General features: G+C 37.1%; 1 protein-coding gene across 4 annotated transcripts in view; it reads right to left on the minus strand.

Moving 5' to 3' along the window:
* The window catches only part of LOC107798193 (uncharacterized), a 43307-nt gene that overhangs the window by 11011 nt on the left and 16167 nt on the right, over positions 1-16129 (minus strand). For all 4 annotated transcript variants that reach the window (XM_075239868.1, XM_075239870.1, XM_075239869.1 and 1 more), the window contains exons 8-21: positions 15758-15846; positions 15506-15645; positions 15235-15397; positions 15004-15139; positions 14802-14898; positions 12397-12526; positions 11602-11661; positions 6762-6880; positions 6478-6602; positions 4608-4832; positions 3827-3987; positions 3047-3210; positions 1766-1848; positions 1598-1683 (exon numbers count right to left, since the gene is read on the minus strand). In XM_075239868.1, the coding sequence (XP_075095969.1) occupies positions 1598-1683; positions 1766-1848; positions 3047-3210; positions 3827-3987; positions 4608-4832; positions 6478-6602; positions 6762-6880; positions 11602-11661; positions 12397-12526; positions 14802-14898; positions 15004-15139; positions 15235-15397; positions 15506-15645; positions 15758-15846 (1778 nt within the window). The remainder of the gene's footprint in view (positions 1-1597; positions 1684-1765; positions 1849-3046; positions 3211-3826; positions 3988-4607; positions 4833-6477; positions 6603-6761; positions 6881-11601; positions 11662-12396; positions 12527-14801; positions 14899-15003; positions 15140-15234; positions 15398-15505; positions 15646-15757; positions 15847-16129) is intronic.

A 16129-nucleotide genomic window follows, 5' to 3' on the forward strand; every position in this document is an offset into this window, starting at 1 on the left:
ACGAGGGAAAGCTGAGACCGAATTGGGAAGGACCATATCAAGTCGTTGGAATTACCAACAAAGGCTCGTACAAACTTGAAGCAGGAAACGGTGTACAGCTACTGAACAACTGGAATGTGACGCACTTAAAGCGGTACTACTGCTAAGGTACAATCTCAATTACTCTTTAATAATATTATGAATTGGACCAACACTTGTAGGCAACGGCCAAGGGAGAATATGACTATTAGGTCTGAAAGCACGCGTTACACTCTTTTTCCCTTGAACCGGTTTTGTCCCAAAATAGATTTGTCGGTAAGGTTTTTAACGAGGCAATAGTAAATCGTGCTAATTTAGATTCGAAGGCCGGTCTCAAACCGGAGTCAATGGGCGCATCAACAGTATCCGAGCCCTCTCAAGCTCGACCTCAAATATTGGGGGCCATCACCCTCGGGTTAAGGTTCTTAGCAAGGAAAGGACATTTCGTACTTGAGTAGCTAAGGCTTGGTGGTTAGGATACATTGTAAGGGCTAAACGGTCGAAAGAACTGTGCCCACATAGCCCACCTTAGCCATGATACAAAATTTTTATCATGTACTTTACACATTGAAATGAAAGAAAGTTCTGCCTTGCTATTACGCAGTTTCTTACTTCTTAAAACCTGGATCCTAAGAGCCCACAGGCTACCCTATTCGGGGACTATCGAGCCCAAGGGCTACCCTTACTCGGGGATTATCGAGCCCAGGGGTTACCCTTGCTCAGGGACTATAGTCCGAAAAAATTTCGGATAAACCGGGCTACTAAATGAGCACCAAACCTATTAGGCCGTGCCCAAAAACAAAAGGCTACGGCCACCCAAAAAACGACTTGAAGACATCCGAAGCTCGTAATCAAAGTAAGGCCTTTATAAATATTCAAAATCTGCCAAAAGGTTACCCTCGGCAAAAGCATCGGTTAAAAACACTTAAGCATCTTGAGAAAAACAACTTCTGGTAACACCAAGTTTTCAAAGCCTCGAGACCATGTAAGATACACAGACGATTGAGCAATTTCATTGTCTATTATGTCAAGAAGTAACAAGTATATATACAAGTACATGACCCTAACTATAGAAAGAATCAAAAAAGAAAATCCTATAGATTTGTTGTGAATTCCTATAATATTGCTATGTACATTACATAAGAGTATGTCTACGTTCACTAAGTAACAGAATGTTGTTCACTATGTAACAATTATTATTACTATTTATCGCCTTTGGATCATGCTTTTAGTTTCGTTGGTTCGCCTAGCTGGTTAAGTGAGGTGTCATCATGGCTTGGGCAAATTGGGTCGTGATACACATGAAATTATCAACACAATAGGTTCAACACTTTAAGCTTATTTTAAATTCTTTAAAAACGACTTGAAGGCAAAGCCTAATTGTTCTTTGTGTCAGGACAAAATTTTTCTTCTGGTAAGATATCAAAACTAGCCACCAAAGTGTTGTCAGCTGTGTACTAAACTTTGACAGTAACATACAGTTTATGCAGGCAGATTAGACACAATAGTATACGAGCATATGTATTTTGAATAAGTTGATACAACTGACTGAAATAAAGCATCTGCCATGAAGTCATACCTCCAACCAAAAGGTCCAGTTTTTATCGCCTGCACCACTTAATCTACATATATATGATGGAGGACCATTACCAGTCTTCTCAGGAGCTGTATAACATGTCCACTGAGATTAACAAAGCTGCCATAGGTGAAAAAGATCCATACTGAAAGCGGAAAACATATAGATTACCTGGAAGAATGTTATCTGCAAATGACCAGCTGGATAATGAACCAGTAATATTAAGGACTGCAACCCAGACTTCCTTCAAGGAACTGAAAGCAGACAAGAGAAACTATGAAAAAGCTGATTAATTACTAGGGACAGAGAATCTAGTTTTAACACAATAGTACTAGGAGAAAATATACTAGGAAATCTTATCATATCTGAGTTATGAATTTAACTTTATCCCGTTTGCAGTTCATGATCGATTTTTGGCACCAATTTCAAGCAATGGAGATTGAAAATAATCCGAGGACCAATATTTCCCGAGTTCAAACAAGGTAAACATCAACTTTGTGATTTCACATGCTATACTCTATTAAACCTAAGAAATGCCTGTCAAACTGGGGAGAGTCGTATCCAGCAATAAATAACAGCATCACGTTGACATGAACTGCATATTTCAGAGGGATCTTTCTGTAATCAGATTACTACAATTTGATACAGCTAGCGGATAATCTACATCAGAACATGTTTAGCAAAAAAAAAATATTAATCTACATTAAAACATGAATTGAACATTCGGGTTACTATGAGATCACATAAAGTGCCATAACAGATATTAGTAACCCGTATTCATTAACTTAAAACAGGTAAAATAAGTGTTTGGGTCCTCGGATGTGAGAGGTCATGGTCATCTTTGATACACTATAAATACATTCTATTTAACCAAGGACCATGAATCTCTGAACTCATTCTTAAGATTCACTTTTGAAAATGCCCCGTTGAAGAGAGACTTTAATCCCGTAAGCAGTTCTGAATTCTGATAAATTTTTGGTGTCAATTTCAAGCAAAAAAAGAATGAAAACTTCATGTGAGCAAAATATTCCTGAGTTCAAAACAACATAAAACTCATTTCTATGGTTCCACAGTCCTATACTCCATTAAACCTTAGAAATATTGTCAAAATGACGGACAAATCATATTTAGCATTCAATAGAAACATCATCCCATGAACTGCATAATTCAGAGGGTTCTTCTTTAAAAACCTGACTAAATAGTTTTGATACAGCCAGCAGATAATTTATATCTACATCAGAACATGAAGAACTTCAGTGCACCACGAGATCACATAAAGTGGCATAGCACTAAAGTTGGTAACCTCCAGGCAGGAAAATGGATCTCCATTAATTTAACATTTCAAAAATGTATTGGATCCCTTGGAATTAATACTCCTGAACTCATTTTTAAGATTCACTTTTGAAAATGACAATATGAAATAAAGACATAAATTGTACTTATCCAATTTACCCAAGGGAAAACTCCAAGTAGATCCTGCGGGAACCCCCACTCAAACTCTCTTGTGGCTTGTTAATCACCAAATGTGGGAAATGATTGTATTCAGCCAAGACATCCGAACTTTGCGCAGGAAACGTCATGCATCTTGAAAACAACGAAGATATTGGAAATATCCCCTGCAAAAGGGAAAAGATTATTACATGAAAGCAAAATATATTATTTGAATTACCACTAGGACATGCAACAACAACAACAACAAACCTAGTACAATCCCACTAGGACATAATTTACAAAAATTATCAGAGTGCCACTTCAATACAACAGCAAAGCTTTAGAAAAGTTGCACTTCATCACGATACTCGGCTGTAACCCAGTTTACTACCGCATCAAATTTAAGAACATCTTTCGAAAACAAGAACAGTCACATGGTAATAGTTCCCGAGTAAACAAGATTTCAAAACCAATAGCTATAGGATTCAGGATGAAAGTAGTTTCCTTTTTCCCCTCTTTTTTTTTTTTTTTTCCTCTTTTTTTTGGGAGAACCGATAAGGTGATTTTATAATCCAGCACAGGAAGTGCTGCAAAAACAGTACATACAGAAAGTATGCAGCCTGAGCATGTTACTACTTAAGGGAAGCAAGGACTGGATAAAAGCTGGTATATGTAGGAGCAGATCTAACCAATTCAAGACCTTTATAAAAGAAGACAGGCCTATGTCCTATGGGGAAAAAGCACACAAATATCATATGAAAATATGTTTGGCTAATCATAGTCAAGCTTCAAAGTAGCTACCATCCAATCAGCTTGGTGAGACTGTTTGACAGCAGCAAAGGATAATTCTGTATTAATGTGCAGTGCATTGGCCACTTCAGGGGCATGTTTGAAAACGAAAGGCAGAGAATTGGAGTCAACAACAGCAAAATCATAGGTAGTTTCCATAATTTGACTGGCACCTGTCAAGCCAGCATTAACTTATTAGTAATTAGTAAGACGATACAAAGGAATTCATCTGGAAGTGTACGCAATCACAGATTAAACTCAAAAAATTAAGTTGCATACTCGTACTATTGGCTTCCATCGTACAATATGTTTGGTTAGGATTAAAAGGGGAAGAGAAGGAGTTGGAAGTGAAACAGGGGGGCCGGTACTCCTTGTCAGTTTCCAGAATTGGACAAAATCTAAAAGGAGAGAGTATATCTCCTTTTGTTCTATTCATATCAGACAACTGGTTATAAATGATCACTATATACCCGAAAAGAAAAAACAATGAGTTTCTTTTTGATTCACTGTTCCCTCCCCTTCATAGAAGCAACTAGGAAGCAATACAAATTAAGTAGGACATGAAACGATGGGGCATATCTTCTGACAACTTCTGCCCACTTAGTTCTGTAACTCCAGAAAGGAAAGAGCTTTTCGTCCAGAGGGGTCCATAGCATCTAAGAAGCGCCAAAAACTGAAATATATACTAGAACCGAATTGTAATCTGGAAAATTCACTTTTTAATCTCTTCCCTTCTTTTTTCCTTTTTATTTTCCTTCTTATTAGGGAAAATGAATTGCTACTTCTTTGATACCTGCACTCCTGATAGTATGCTGGAATACAACTCTTTTTGGTGCGTCAGTACTGTATGGAAAGAATTGTGATGAAAGGGCCAGAGCGAGAACACTGCTGTGTAGCAAAAAATGCATTATAGGTGACCTGGCTAACCAGTAGCTCACAACAGGCAAAAGAGGCCCAATGGACCAACTAGTCACCAGTCCAATTATTGCTGCCACTATAACATCAGGAACAAAATACCCTGCAAAGCAAATGAGCTACCTATTTATCATATTGTATAACTAAATGCTCAAATCCAATTGCAATTTCATCAGATATCAAGGTCTTCACAAGTTCACATAAAGGAAAGCTGCAACAGTCGGTGTAATGAATCTCTGGATCATTTTCACCTTGACATTTTCGCTGTATTTATACTTTTATTTTGCATAAATGTTTGATTCATTCAGCCTGAGCTTCAAGTAAAACAAATTGCAGGTTTCCATTTTGTCGATTGAGATTTCTGTGCATTCAAGAGCATTATGTTTTGGAGGAGCAGCGTAAAAATGTTCTGGTACCAAAGAAGTTATTCTGCAATTTTAAGAATTTTTATCACATGCTCTACTTTGGCCACTATGAAGAGAGATGACTTTCAAAATGACAGAAGGACAAGAAAAAATCTAGTCTAATCAAGAGTACGTGCATAAAGAAGCATTTTGGCATCAAGTAATAAACAATCTGCACTTTCTGTCGTAAGGTATTCGACTACTCCATATGTTGCAACTTGATCTAAAATACCTATTTGATTACAAGATTTTTGATTTGGGGATGGTAAGACAACCTTTCATTTCATTGTTTAATTGGCTGCACAATCAAGACCAGTGTTTTAAAGGCACGGACGTGATGCAAAGTATTTTACCTGATAGCGGGCGAGGCATAAGCCTCGAGGCGTTGGGCATAAGCCCCATGGATCTTTAATTTTAATATTTTAGAAATTAATGTAATAGAAATAGATATTAAAAGAAGGAAAAACTACAATGAAATTATAAAAACTTCAAGAGAATACAAAATAAGTTGAAATGTATACAGAACTGCTTCATCTTACAACGCTACTCAAAATCAGCGGTTGACTAAAAACTAATCAGAATTGCTTCATCTTAAATTTTATAAAATTAAAAAAAGAAAAAATAATCCGACTTTGAAAAAGAACTGAGTAAAAATTTATAAACTAGAGCAAGAAAACTTGAAAAGTAGAAAAAGTGAAGAAAGAACTATAATCAGAAGCGTCGAACCAAAGCAAGTTATGAAGGATGATGCATTTTGCTTTGTTGTTTGCAAATTTTCATTTTCCCTTTTACCCGGTAAAAGATGAAGAGAAAGAACAAAGGGCTAAGAATAAAAATCTTTTGATTTTTAAGTTTTTTGACTTTTTAGAATTTAACAACTGACACGTTTTTTTGTAATAAATTAAGGTCTTGTTAGCAACTTTTAATTCTATTTTGGAGAGGTTTCATGGGCTTACGCCCCAAAATAAAAGCTCGTTCAACGCCTAAGCATACGTCCAGAGCAATAGGGCTTACACCCTGCAATACTTTTGCCCTCCACCCCCCCCCCCCCCCCAAACACAAAATCGCCCCGTTGCCTTTTTACTACCCCGGGGGGCTCACCCCATGACTTGTCCCAAGAACGCCTTCTAAAACACTGATCAAGACCACTATTATGCACTCCAATCTGTGTACCAATACATCTACATACAACGTAAGGCAAGCATGTGCTAAAATCATCATAGATACCCTCGTTGCCAATGCCAATCCTCTAAAAAGGAGTAGAGATTTATCAATTAATCGTCAATTGTTTGACATGTATGTACAAACAATATCTACTACAGAAACAATGTCGGAGATACTAACCAAAAGGAGGGGGAAGTGAGCCTGTCATGCCCATTTTTTCGATAACAAAAGCAACAAGAAATCCACCAAAATACACTGTGTACATTAGGCAAGGAATGAGAGGGATCACATAACATGCAGTTGACCTGACAAAAACAGCTTTTGATCAGCAAAATATGTTATTAACTACTGAGCAACAGGCTGGAACTTCAGAGGCATAAACTAGTAACGAGAAAATACAGTTTTCTGGAGTTGTACAAACAAAAAGTTAGTTAGCAGAGAACCAGATAACTAATAAACTTTACCTGAAAGATCTTAGACCAAAGGACTTGATAGACAGGCGAAAGGAAATCCAAGCAGGAAGCATGAATACTGACATTACAAATGTCAAGAAACCTCCACTCAGCCCTGCAACAAGGTAAGCCTGCTTGCAGGAAGCCATTTAGCCATTTCATTTTTGAAACAAATAGAAAAGGGAAAGGGCCAAATTTACCCTCTACTTTCGGATATTGTCCACACTTAATATCTGTTATACTCCGGCCAAATTTACCCCTACCATTAGCAGTATTTTAAAAGGCGTGGGAACAAGGCGATACATTTTACATATGCCTAAGCGAAGCGTAAGCCCTGAGGCACGGGGCATAAGCCCCATAAGCGTTTAATTTTTAATATTTCATAAAATAATATAATTACAATAAATATTTTTAAATAGGTAAAACTGCATAAAAATTTGAAGAAAACATAAATAAGGGAAAAACATATAGAGATGTGCTCCAAAAAACCAGTCAATGCTATGGAGGAACTATCAGTAACTTGAATTGAAAAGAATAAAGTTTTCTACATGGAGGAACAAAAGGATGACTAACCTGCAATTTGAACTTTGAACTTGCTGCTATGGAGGAGAATGGAGTTTTCTTTGTATTTGCAAAAAAAGTGACTATTCGTTGCTTTTGGGAGATAGTAGCAGACTAGCGGACAAAATAAAGAATTAAGAAAGACCATAAATTAGGGCTTCTAGCAATAAAGGTCTTGACATTTAATTTAATGTTTCGGTTCCTTTTAGAACCTTTGAGTAATTACAAGCTGACTTTTGAGAATTTGGGTATTATATTAAGGATTTATTTAGCAAATTTTATTTTAATTTGAAGAAGTCTCTTGGGCTTATTCCTCACTATAAAACGCGCCTTAATGCCCGGACGTATGCCTCAAATTACTGGGCATACGCCTTTTGAGACTTTCGTCTCCCACTATCGCTTCGGGGCATTTTTGTGTGTGTCTCGCTCCAGAGCTCGCCCCAGAAACGCCTTTTAAAACACTGACCATTAGCAAACTTTAAAAAGTACCCCCAGCCCTAACAATAACCCACAATCTCTCAAATCTCTTTTATTTAAGACACTTATTCTTCTCCTTCATCAATCATTTTTAGAAAATTTTTACGTTCTTCGGGAGATAACTATTGGAAGATCCTCCATATTAAATTTGTGTCGTTGAATCGGCAATATTGGATGCCAATTCCGCAGTCAAATCGGGCAATACCAGGGCTGTTCACAGCCTTATTGGTAACGATATAATAGACTGCATGGATACCTCGAGTGATTGCCAGCATCGGTACCAGAGAAGAGAGGAAGAAAATCCTATGAGCCATGGTTTTTTAATTAGTACTCTTTAGTTTATGCTTCTTTACTTCAGAAATCAAGAATTATAGTCCTTGAACGAGCCAATGAAGAAATTAAAGTGCAGCCACATGGCTTGAAGAAATCAATGGGGAATCTAACCAAATTAGTTGAACGCTTGGTGCTTCAAAATCAGCCACCAAATCCATCAAAATGCTTACAACCTACCCCACCACAACCTCCACCACCACATAACATACCAGTGCTATTGCCAGTTCTGCCACTTCGATATCCACCAATTCAACCGCAAGATATACTAAGCAAGCTAAAGAGCTTGAAGCTGACCAAGACATAATAATACCAAGGTAGCATGCCCAATATGATAAACATTCAGATAATCAAGAGAGTGAAGAGGACGAAACTAACGAGGACCATTATCAAACAACGAAAGACTTATGACGATCTATTGGAGTATCCAACGATATGTGTCATTGACTTTCCGCCTTTCGTAGATGCTCAACACAATTTTGATTTGGCTGTTGACTCTACCATTCCAAACAAGGCATCATATAACGTTTATCCTAAAGTTCATAAAAATATGCATGAACAAGAGAAAGGATTGTGAGAATGCACGGGAGAAAAATATATTTATTAACAATGATACAAAGCCCTATATATAATACATATTCTACTCCTACTACATATGGGACTAGAACATTCTACTCCAACTAAATATACGACTAGGATTATTTACACATATGGGACTAGGACATATGAGACTAGGATTATTTACACATAACTATGTAACACTCCCCTTCAAGCCGGTATATACAAATCATATGTACCGAGCTTGTTACATATGTAACTAATACGAGGACCAATGAAGGAATTGTGAAAATATCTGCAAGTTGATCATTCGACTTCACTATGAGTCATGTCAAACTCCTGGACAACTGTGCTGAACTTGCCATACAAGACTCGAGGAGACTGCTCTAGACCATAAAGTGTCCGGCGCAAGTGACATACAAGGCCACTAGACTCTCCCTAAGCAACAAAATCAAGTGGTTGTTAATAAACAAAAGTTGGCCGAAAAGTCGCCGGAGAAATTTGAAAATAGTAAGACTAAGCCGAATTTCACACTACAAAATAGGTTCTAAAACACCACCAGAAAACATAAACTTTTCTGGAAATTACTGTTCACGCCGGAAAAGTGCATTGTTCACGCTGGAAAAAATAAAAGTTATCAAAATTTGATGTAATTTATATGAGTAGGCTCGGAATCACTATATGAATAAGTTGTCTTGGAGAAGTTTTGCCAAACAGTAGCCGGAATGGCTCACACGTGCCGAAAAAGTTACTGTAGCTTGTCGGAAAATTCCAAAGTTCTCGGAATCTGTAAAAAAATTATACTAATGGACCCGGAATCACACCACGAAACAACTATCCTAAAGAACTTTTTGAAAATTCCGGCGAGAAAGTGCTCCACGCGCCAGCGTGTGTGTCAGACGATCTCGCCGGAACCCTAGTTCTGGCGGTGCATGGAGGCGCGTGAGGGACTTTCTGTCAGAGTGATTGACTGAGGTTTTGTCGACTGACTTTTCCGAACAAGATGATAGTGTTGGTTTTCGCACAACATTTACCGATGAGGAGCTAACACAAATCAATCTTGAGTCGTCAACCGGAAAGACACACAGTGACCAACTTTTCCCTTCCGATGTGACTGGGATACCTGGGGTTTGGTCGCACAAGAGTTTATATGCACAGTACCACTGTAGCAGTGATGTACCTTGGGAACAAGACAAAGTTGCCGGAAAATTAAACGGCGACGAAATCTTTCTTCCTGGATGTCGCCAGAATGACGCACAACAACAATTTTCTCACTGAAGCTTTGGTACCATGTGAGAATGCACCAGAGAAAAATCTATTTATTAAGAATAATATAATGAGCCCTATATATAATACATATTCTACTCCTACAACATATGGGACCAGGACATATTCTACTCCTACTACATATGAGACTAGGATTATTTATACATAACTATCTAACAAGGATTACCTAAAAAGGAGTGGATAATGGAGAGTTTGAGGTACATTGGAGAAACAAGATGTCTTCCCGTCATAAATATATATGGCTATTATTGGAGTGACTATTGGTGTACAGGCGTTGCAATCGATGTATTCCATCTCCATGTTTAATTCAAAGCCAGACATCGTGTTGGTTAAGTTTCATGAAGTTCTAACACCAATAACTTTATATCGTAAGTTGAAGTTTGATAGTCAACATAGAAAGATTACATGGAGAAGGTTGGGTAAAAAGTTGAAACTTAGAAAGTGAGATTTAGTTCGACTAAATTCTAAATTTTCTTACAACGTGAAGAACCTCTATGATAAGCTAAAAAAATGTAACTTGAAACCTGGCGAACATTTCTCCATTCTTTTACTGTAGCAAATCTTGCACCATCTACGGAAGTTGCTACGTAGTACGAGTCTTTTTCAACCAAGGGAGAATGATACAAGATCAAGAAGGCCAAGAATTTACAAAATTCAATAAGTTCAAGAATTAATTCAAGATTAGGATTTCTTTTCCATAAAGATTAGGATTCCTTAATTCTTATTTCCTAGTAATTTGATTCTGTTTTAGTATGATTATATTTGCAGTTCTAGTCAAACTAGGATTGTTAGTTGGAATTCCATACCTACTAGAATTCTTTTTTCCTATTTTAGTTACGATAGGTTTTTCTTAACCTTATTCTTATTCTAGTTCAATAAGAATTAGTTTTTCTAAGTTTTTGCTTCAAAAACGTGATTTCTCTTTTGTTTGATTCTTCTTTCTTTATTTGACGCTTCTTGCAATCTTGCTGGATTGAGAAACGAGTGGGTAAGGTTCTTTTCATCTTACATTCTTCTCACATGAGTTTGAAGAACCCTTTCGCTAGTTTTGTGAAAAACTTTAGCCGAGTGCTTTTGTTTTTCTCTCTTCTTTGTGCTTGAGAGGTGCAAAACCTTGAAAGTACATCAAATATACATTGTTCCTCATATCCAAGTTAAGCTTGACTCATGCATGGGTAGGAATTAGCATTATAGTCTTCGGAATTTTAACTTATCCGACATATATATAAGTGTTATTGCATTTTTGTCAAGACATGCCATAAATCTTTAACATCCAACATTCGATTTCACATTCCTTCATGTCTTAGCAATAAGAAAGTACATCTATAGGTGTATTTTTTTATGGTGATTTCTAAAAACGGTGGATGAAGGAGAAGAATGGGTGCCTTAAATAAAAGGGATTTGGGAGATTGTGGGTTACTATAAGGGCTGGGATAATTTTTAAAAAGTTCGCTAATGGTAGGAGTAAATTTGGCCTGATAGTATAACGAATGTTAAATATAGACTATCCTAACGTAGAGGGTTAAATTTGGCCCTCTTTACACACTTCACCAAGTATGGAAAAACCGGGTGACAAAGTCAATCAACCTCAAAAGAAGAGTATTAAATGCAGATAACTTCTGGAAAAAATATTACGCACCACTGTTAAAATGGAATACAGCCCAAATGCTCCCCAAAATTTAGCTTCAAAAACTAGTTCCTAGAGAGGGAAAAAAAAAAGAAAGATGAAAGAAAGTCAATCATTGCCATGATCTCTGCAATATAAGCATAAATCTTGTGAACTCCACATATATGGAATTTTGCCGATAAAATCTCTATATAACTCATGGAAGAAGCATCGTTGAGTCATCAAATCACAAATGCATAGTTTATATAATTATTATGGAACAGAATTTGGAAATTAACGCAGCACTTAACACTTAAATTTCCCCCCCCCCCCCAGGTGCGAGCACGGGCAAAAGAAAATCCCCTCCAGCATTAACTAACAAGAAAATGAGGTGTTACCTAACCTACTCTGCCCATATCTCCCCTCTCCCTCATTCGCATTCTTAATACTCATCACAAAATAAGATTGAATAGCTAAATGGCAAACACCCTATTAGCTGTTTTTAGACACCAATTAAAAATCATGACACAATATATCCAAGTAGTTCTAAAATAAGCAGAATGTATCAGCTTGCTTTCTTCGTTTTACCGTTTTGAAATCCAAAGTATTCTCTAAGGGCTGTCAAAAAGTGCAGTAGAATTACCAAAAAATTATATAAAAATCAGTTCACAGTGTAATGAGCAAAATGAAATAATGAGTGAAATGAAGAACAGGATAGATCTTTGTCAGGGTACATATTTATAAAAAAGGAAAAGATGAAACAAAAAAACATATATATGAAAAGCAGAAATCTTTGCCAAAACAATATTAAAAAGATTAAAGTTGTACCTCTTTTGACAACTTCACGACAGAAACATCTTGAGTCAAAGGGAAGCTTTTCCAGAGCATTCTTGGAATCAACATCCCAGCAAGTGAACAGGGCATGAACATCATGAATGCCAAATATGGTGTAGAAAACCTAGTCATGAAAACAATTTCAGAAGATTTGTCGGTCAAGCGGAAAACTTCTGTTTGTTGGTGTAAAAGTACAAGCAGCTTGATGAGGATGTGGCACATCTAAGTCCTTTATAAAGCAAGAAAATGATAACAATTTGATAGGAGAATTTGAGGGCCAACAATTAGAAGCAACTTGAGGCATTCCACTCATGCAACATTTATTTGGCTGGTGTCTTTATGTTACATAAAACATGTCTCCAGTTATATATAGAGAGAGCATACAGAACAACAACAACAACAAACCCGGTGTAATGGGGTCTGGGGAGGTAGTATGTACGCAGACCTTACCCTACCTACAAGAAGGTAGAGAGGTTGTTTCGGTAGACCCTCGGCTCTCTCTCTCTCTATATATATATATAAAATAAGATATTCATATTATAATGAAATGGGCATAAGAGAAATAATAGCCACAGCTTCCACAAAAATTTTCCTTCAGGTTAGCACCTGAATTTTTCATAAATACAATGTGAGAAGTGCTTTTTCTTAAAAGTGTTTTTCTCAAAAGTACTTTTGGTGAGAAGCAGTTTGTGTATGGCTAATTAATTTGATAAGCACTTCTGAGCAGCAATTAGTGTTTGGCCAAGCTTTAAAAAACTGCTTCTAGGTGTATTTTTCTCAAAAGTGTTTTTGGAGAGAAGCTACTTTTTTCTGCTTCTACAAAACTGCTTCTGCCTCTCCTCAAAAGCACTTTTTCTTCTTTCAAAAGCTTGGCCAAACACCTTAATTTTAGAAGAAAAAAAAAAGCACTTTTGACCAGAAAAAAGCGCTTTTGCCTCAAAAGAAGCTTGGCCAAACAAGCTATAAGTGTAAAAGTAATCAAAATATCGTTGTCATGGAGTAGAAAATCAGACAATCAAACATAAAACGGACAGCCTGATGCACTAAGCTTCCGCTACGTGGGGGGCCTAAAAAGGGCTGAAACACATTAGGTTTATCATATGCAGTTTTACCTTCATTTTTGCAAGAGTTTGTTTCCACGGCTTGAACTCGTGACGGAAAATTTTACCACAGTCAAACACAATTTTTTAAAAAAGAAAAGGGCCAAATTTGACCTGGAGAAAATCATTGCCCTCTGCTATACTTTCGATGCAAAAATACCCCTGAAATTACCCAAATGGCTCAAATATACCCCTCCTCCGTTAGGACTATCCAAGGCGAACGCCCCATCCCATTTGGCACTGACATTTTGGTGAGATGAAGGCTATGTGGCATGCCACCTCACTGCCCCCAACCCACTTTACCCCTTCACCTTCACTTCTTCCGTAAAAGTATTGAAGACTGGAGACTTGGACTTATGGTCATGCGAAGATGGGAGAAATGAATGCAATTCAAGTTAGTTATATGGATGCAGAAAAGAGCATAAGGTCATGAATTTTTTGGTGCATTAAAGATCAGAACCACATTTCTGTTTGTAAATTTTATCAAGCAATCATCTATGGTTTTTGAGCTTTATTATTGGAATTGAAAAGAAAGGACAACACATATTTATTTGCTCCTTCAATTTATCCCGATATGCAGCATAGCAAAGCATAAGCTACAACTTTCTCCTTCTTTTAGCTTTGAATCTTCGTAATAATTTGCGCCTCGTGAGATCTTCGCTTACTGAGCTTTATCTGTGTTGTTTTCCTTTTATGTCTTCTACAGAATCTTGAAATCTTCAGTCAAGAACCTCAGAATCTTCAGTCACGAATTATTTTTCCTTTCTGAATTTTCTCATTGCATCAAATAAATATATTGATTTTCTCCATTCTTCATTCCTTTGTCCAGCTACTCCATGTCTTTGTATGTGTTGTTTATCTGTGAGAACTCAAACTTTTCATCTTTTCTCCATTTGTTCTCCATGGATCTCACATTTTCGATCTACGAAGTTTGTACTTCAATTTAACCATGGAAATGTTACATACATTTTCATATATCTGAAGATAAATATTTTCCCAAAGAGTCCTATTCAGTTGTTCTTCTGGGGAAGAAGCAGCAGAATGAGAGGGGTAAAATGGGTTGGGCAAGGTGAGGTGGCATGTCATGTGGCATCCATCTCACCAAAATGTCAGTGCCACATGCGATTGGGTATCCACCTTGGACAGCCCCAACGAAGGAGGCCTATATTTGAACCACTTGGATTAAATCAGGGGTATTTTTACTTCAAAGTATAATGGAGGACAAATATGACCTTTTTCCTTAAAAAATAATTTTCCAACAAACCCGGAGAATGATATTTCATGTGTAAGTAAACATACCAGTTCATCGACTGACCAGAAAACAGCAGTCTTATGACAGCAAAGGCAACTGGAAAAACAATTCCTAGCAAAATTGCAAAAGTATGATACAACATTCCTGCATAACAGTAAAAAAAAAAACCATTTTAAACTAGCAGGAAAGAGAAACAAGCTTTTAAGACCACTCTTCTAACCAAAGAGAGAATTGAAGTATGCTTGTTACCTTTAAGAAAATCATTAAAGGTTGCAAAACAACAGGTCAGTCCCCAAGTCGGAAAGCGTAAGAGAAGTGGCACAAGAAAAAAGATGACAAGAGGAAAACTATGAAGTAGCATAGCTTGCTCTCTTGAATAGTATATCTACAATGAGAAGAAGAACAATAGGTACTCATAGTTAATTACCCACTTCATACAATAACTAGATAAGATCTTCATCGTGAAAATTGTTGGCTTACCAAGAACCATGACAAGTAATCAAAGAAAACCGCATGTTCATTGTCAGATCTATTGACAGCAGATCTTAATCTCCTCTCATGTGCATTTTGCAGGTTAGATGAGTTTGTGAAGGCTTTGATTATTCTTAATAAATTGTCTCCACGTGCTTGAATGCTTCCAGGTCTAGGTAAGAAAGAATTCTCATGTATTAGAGGAAGCATCCAAGTAGACGCAATAGTCTTAAAATTTCAATTTGGTGATCTATACCAAAACAGCAATTATGATGCATACAATAGTCTTTCAACAGTATCAGATGCGGTATGATAAAAATAACCACCAAGGAGGAAGATAATATCCAGTCCAGGAATATCGCCAAAATCTTGGGCAAACATCCTGTAGTCTGTATCTCCAGGAATAATACCAAAAATATCCTACAATCACATTGGAAAAGAGAAACCTTCAACTCCATATAAATCACTCACTGCTTAAAGGAACTGGTACATAGAAGAAAATGAATTATGTACTAGATAATATTCTGTGAACCTGAGCTGCACTATTCGCCATAGGATATAGTGCTGATTGAGCATAAACATATGAAGGCCAGGACCCAGGTCCAGATTGGCAAACTAAATCTGTCAATCCAACAATGCACAGCAAGTGAAATTTTAAAGATATCAATGGCATAGAGAAGGAAAAATTTGAGACTCTTGGGCATTTTCCCTGAGACTCTTCTCTTTCCTACTTCCTACAGGGATGGCAATGGGGCGGTGCGGGTGCGAGTTTAGACACATGCGGTGTGGTGCGGGTTTAAACATATGTGGGTGCGGGGCAGGGCGGGTCAAAATAAACAAAAATTAAATCTATGCGGGTGCGGGTTTAAAAACTTTATCAAAACAGTGAACTCAATTTTTTGAC

Source organism: Nicotiana tabacum, chromosome 20, assembly GCF_000715075.1.
Source record: "Nicotiana tabacum cultivar K326 chromosome 20, ASM71507v2, whole genome shotgun sequence".
Taxonomy (NCBI): domain Eukaryota; kingdom Viridiplantae; phylum Streptophyta; class Magnoliopsida; order Solanales; family Solanaceae; genus Nicotiana; species Nicotiana tabacum.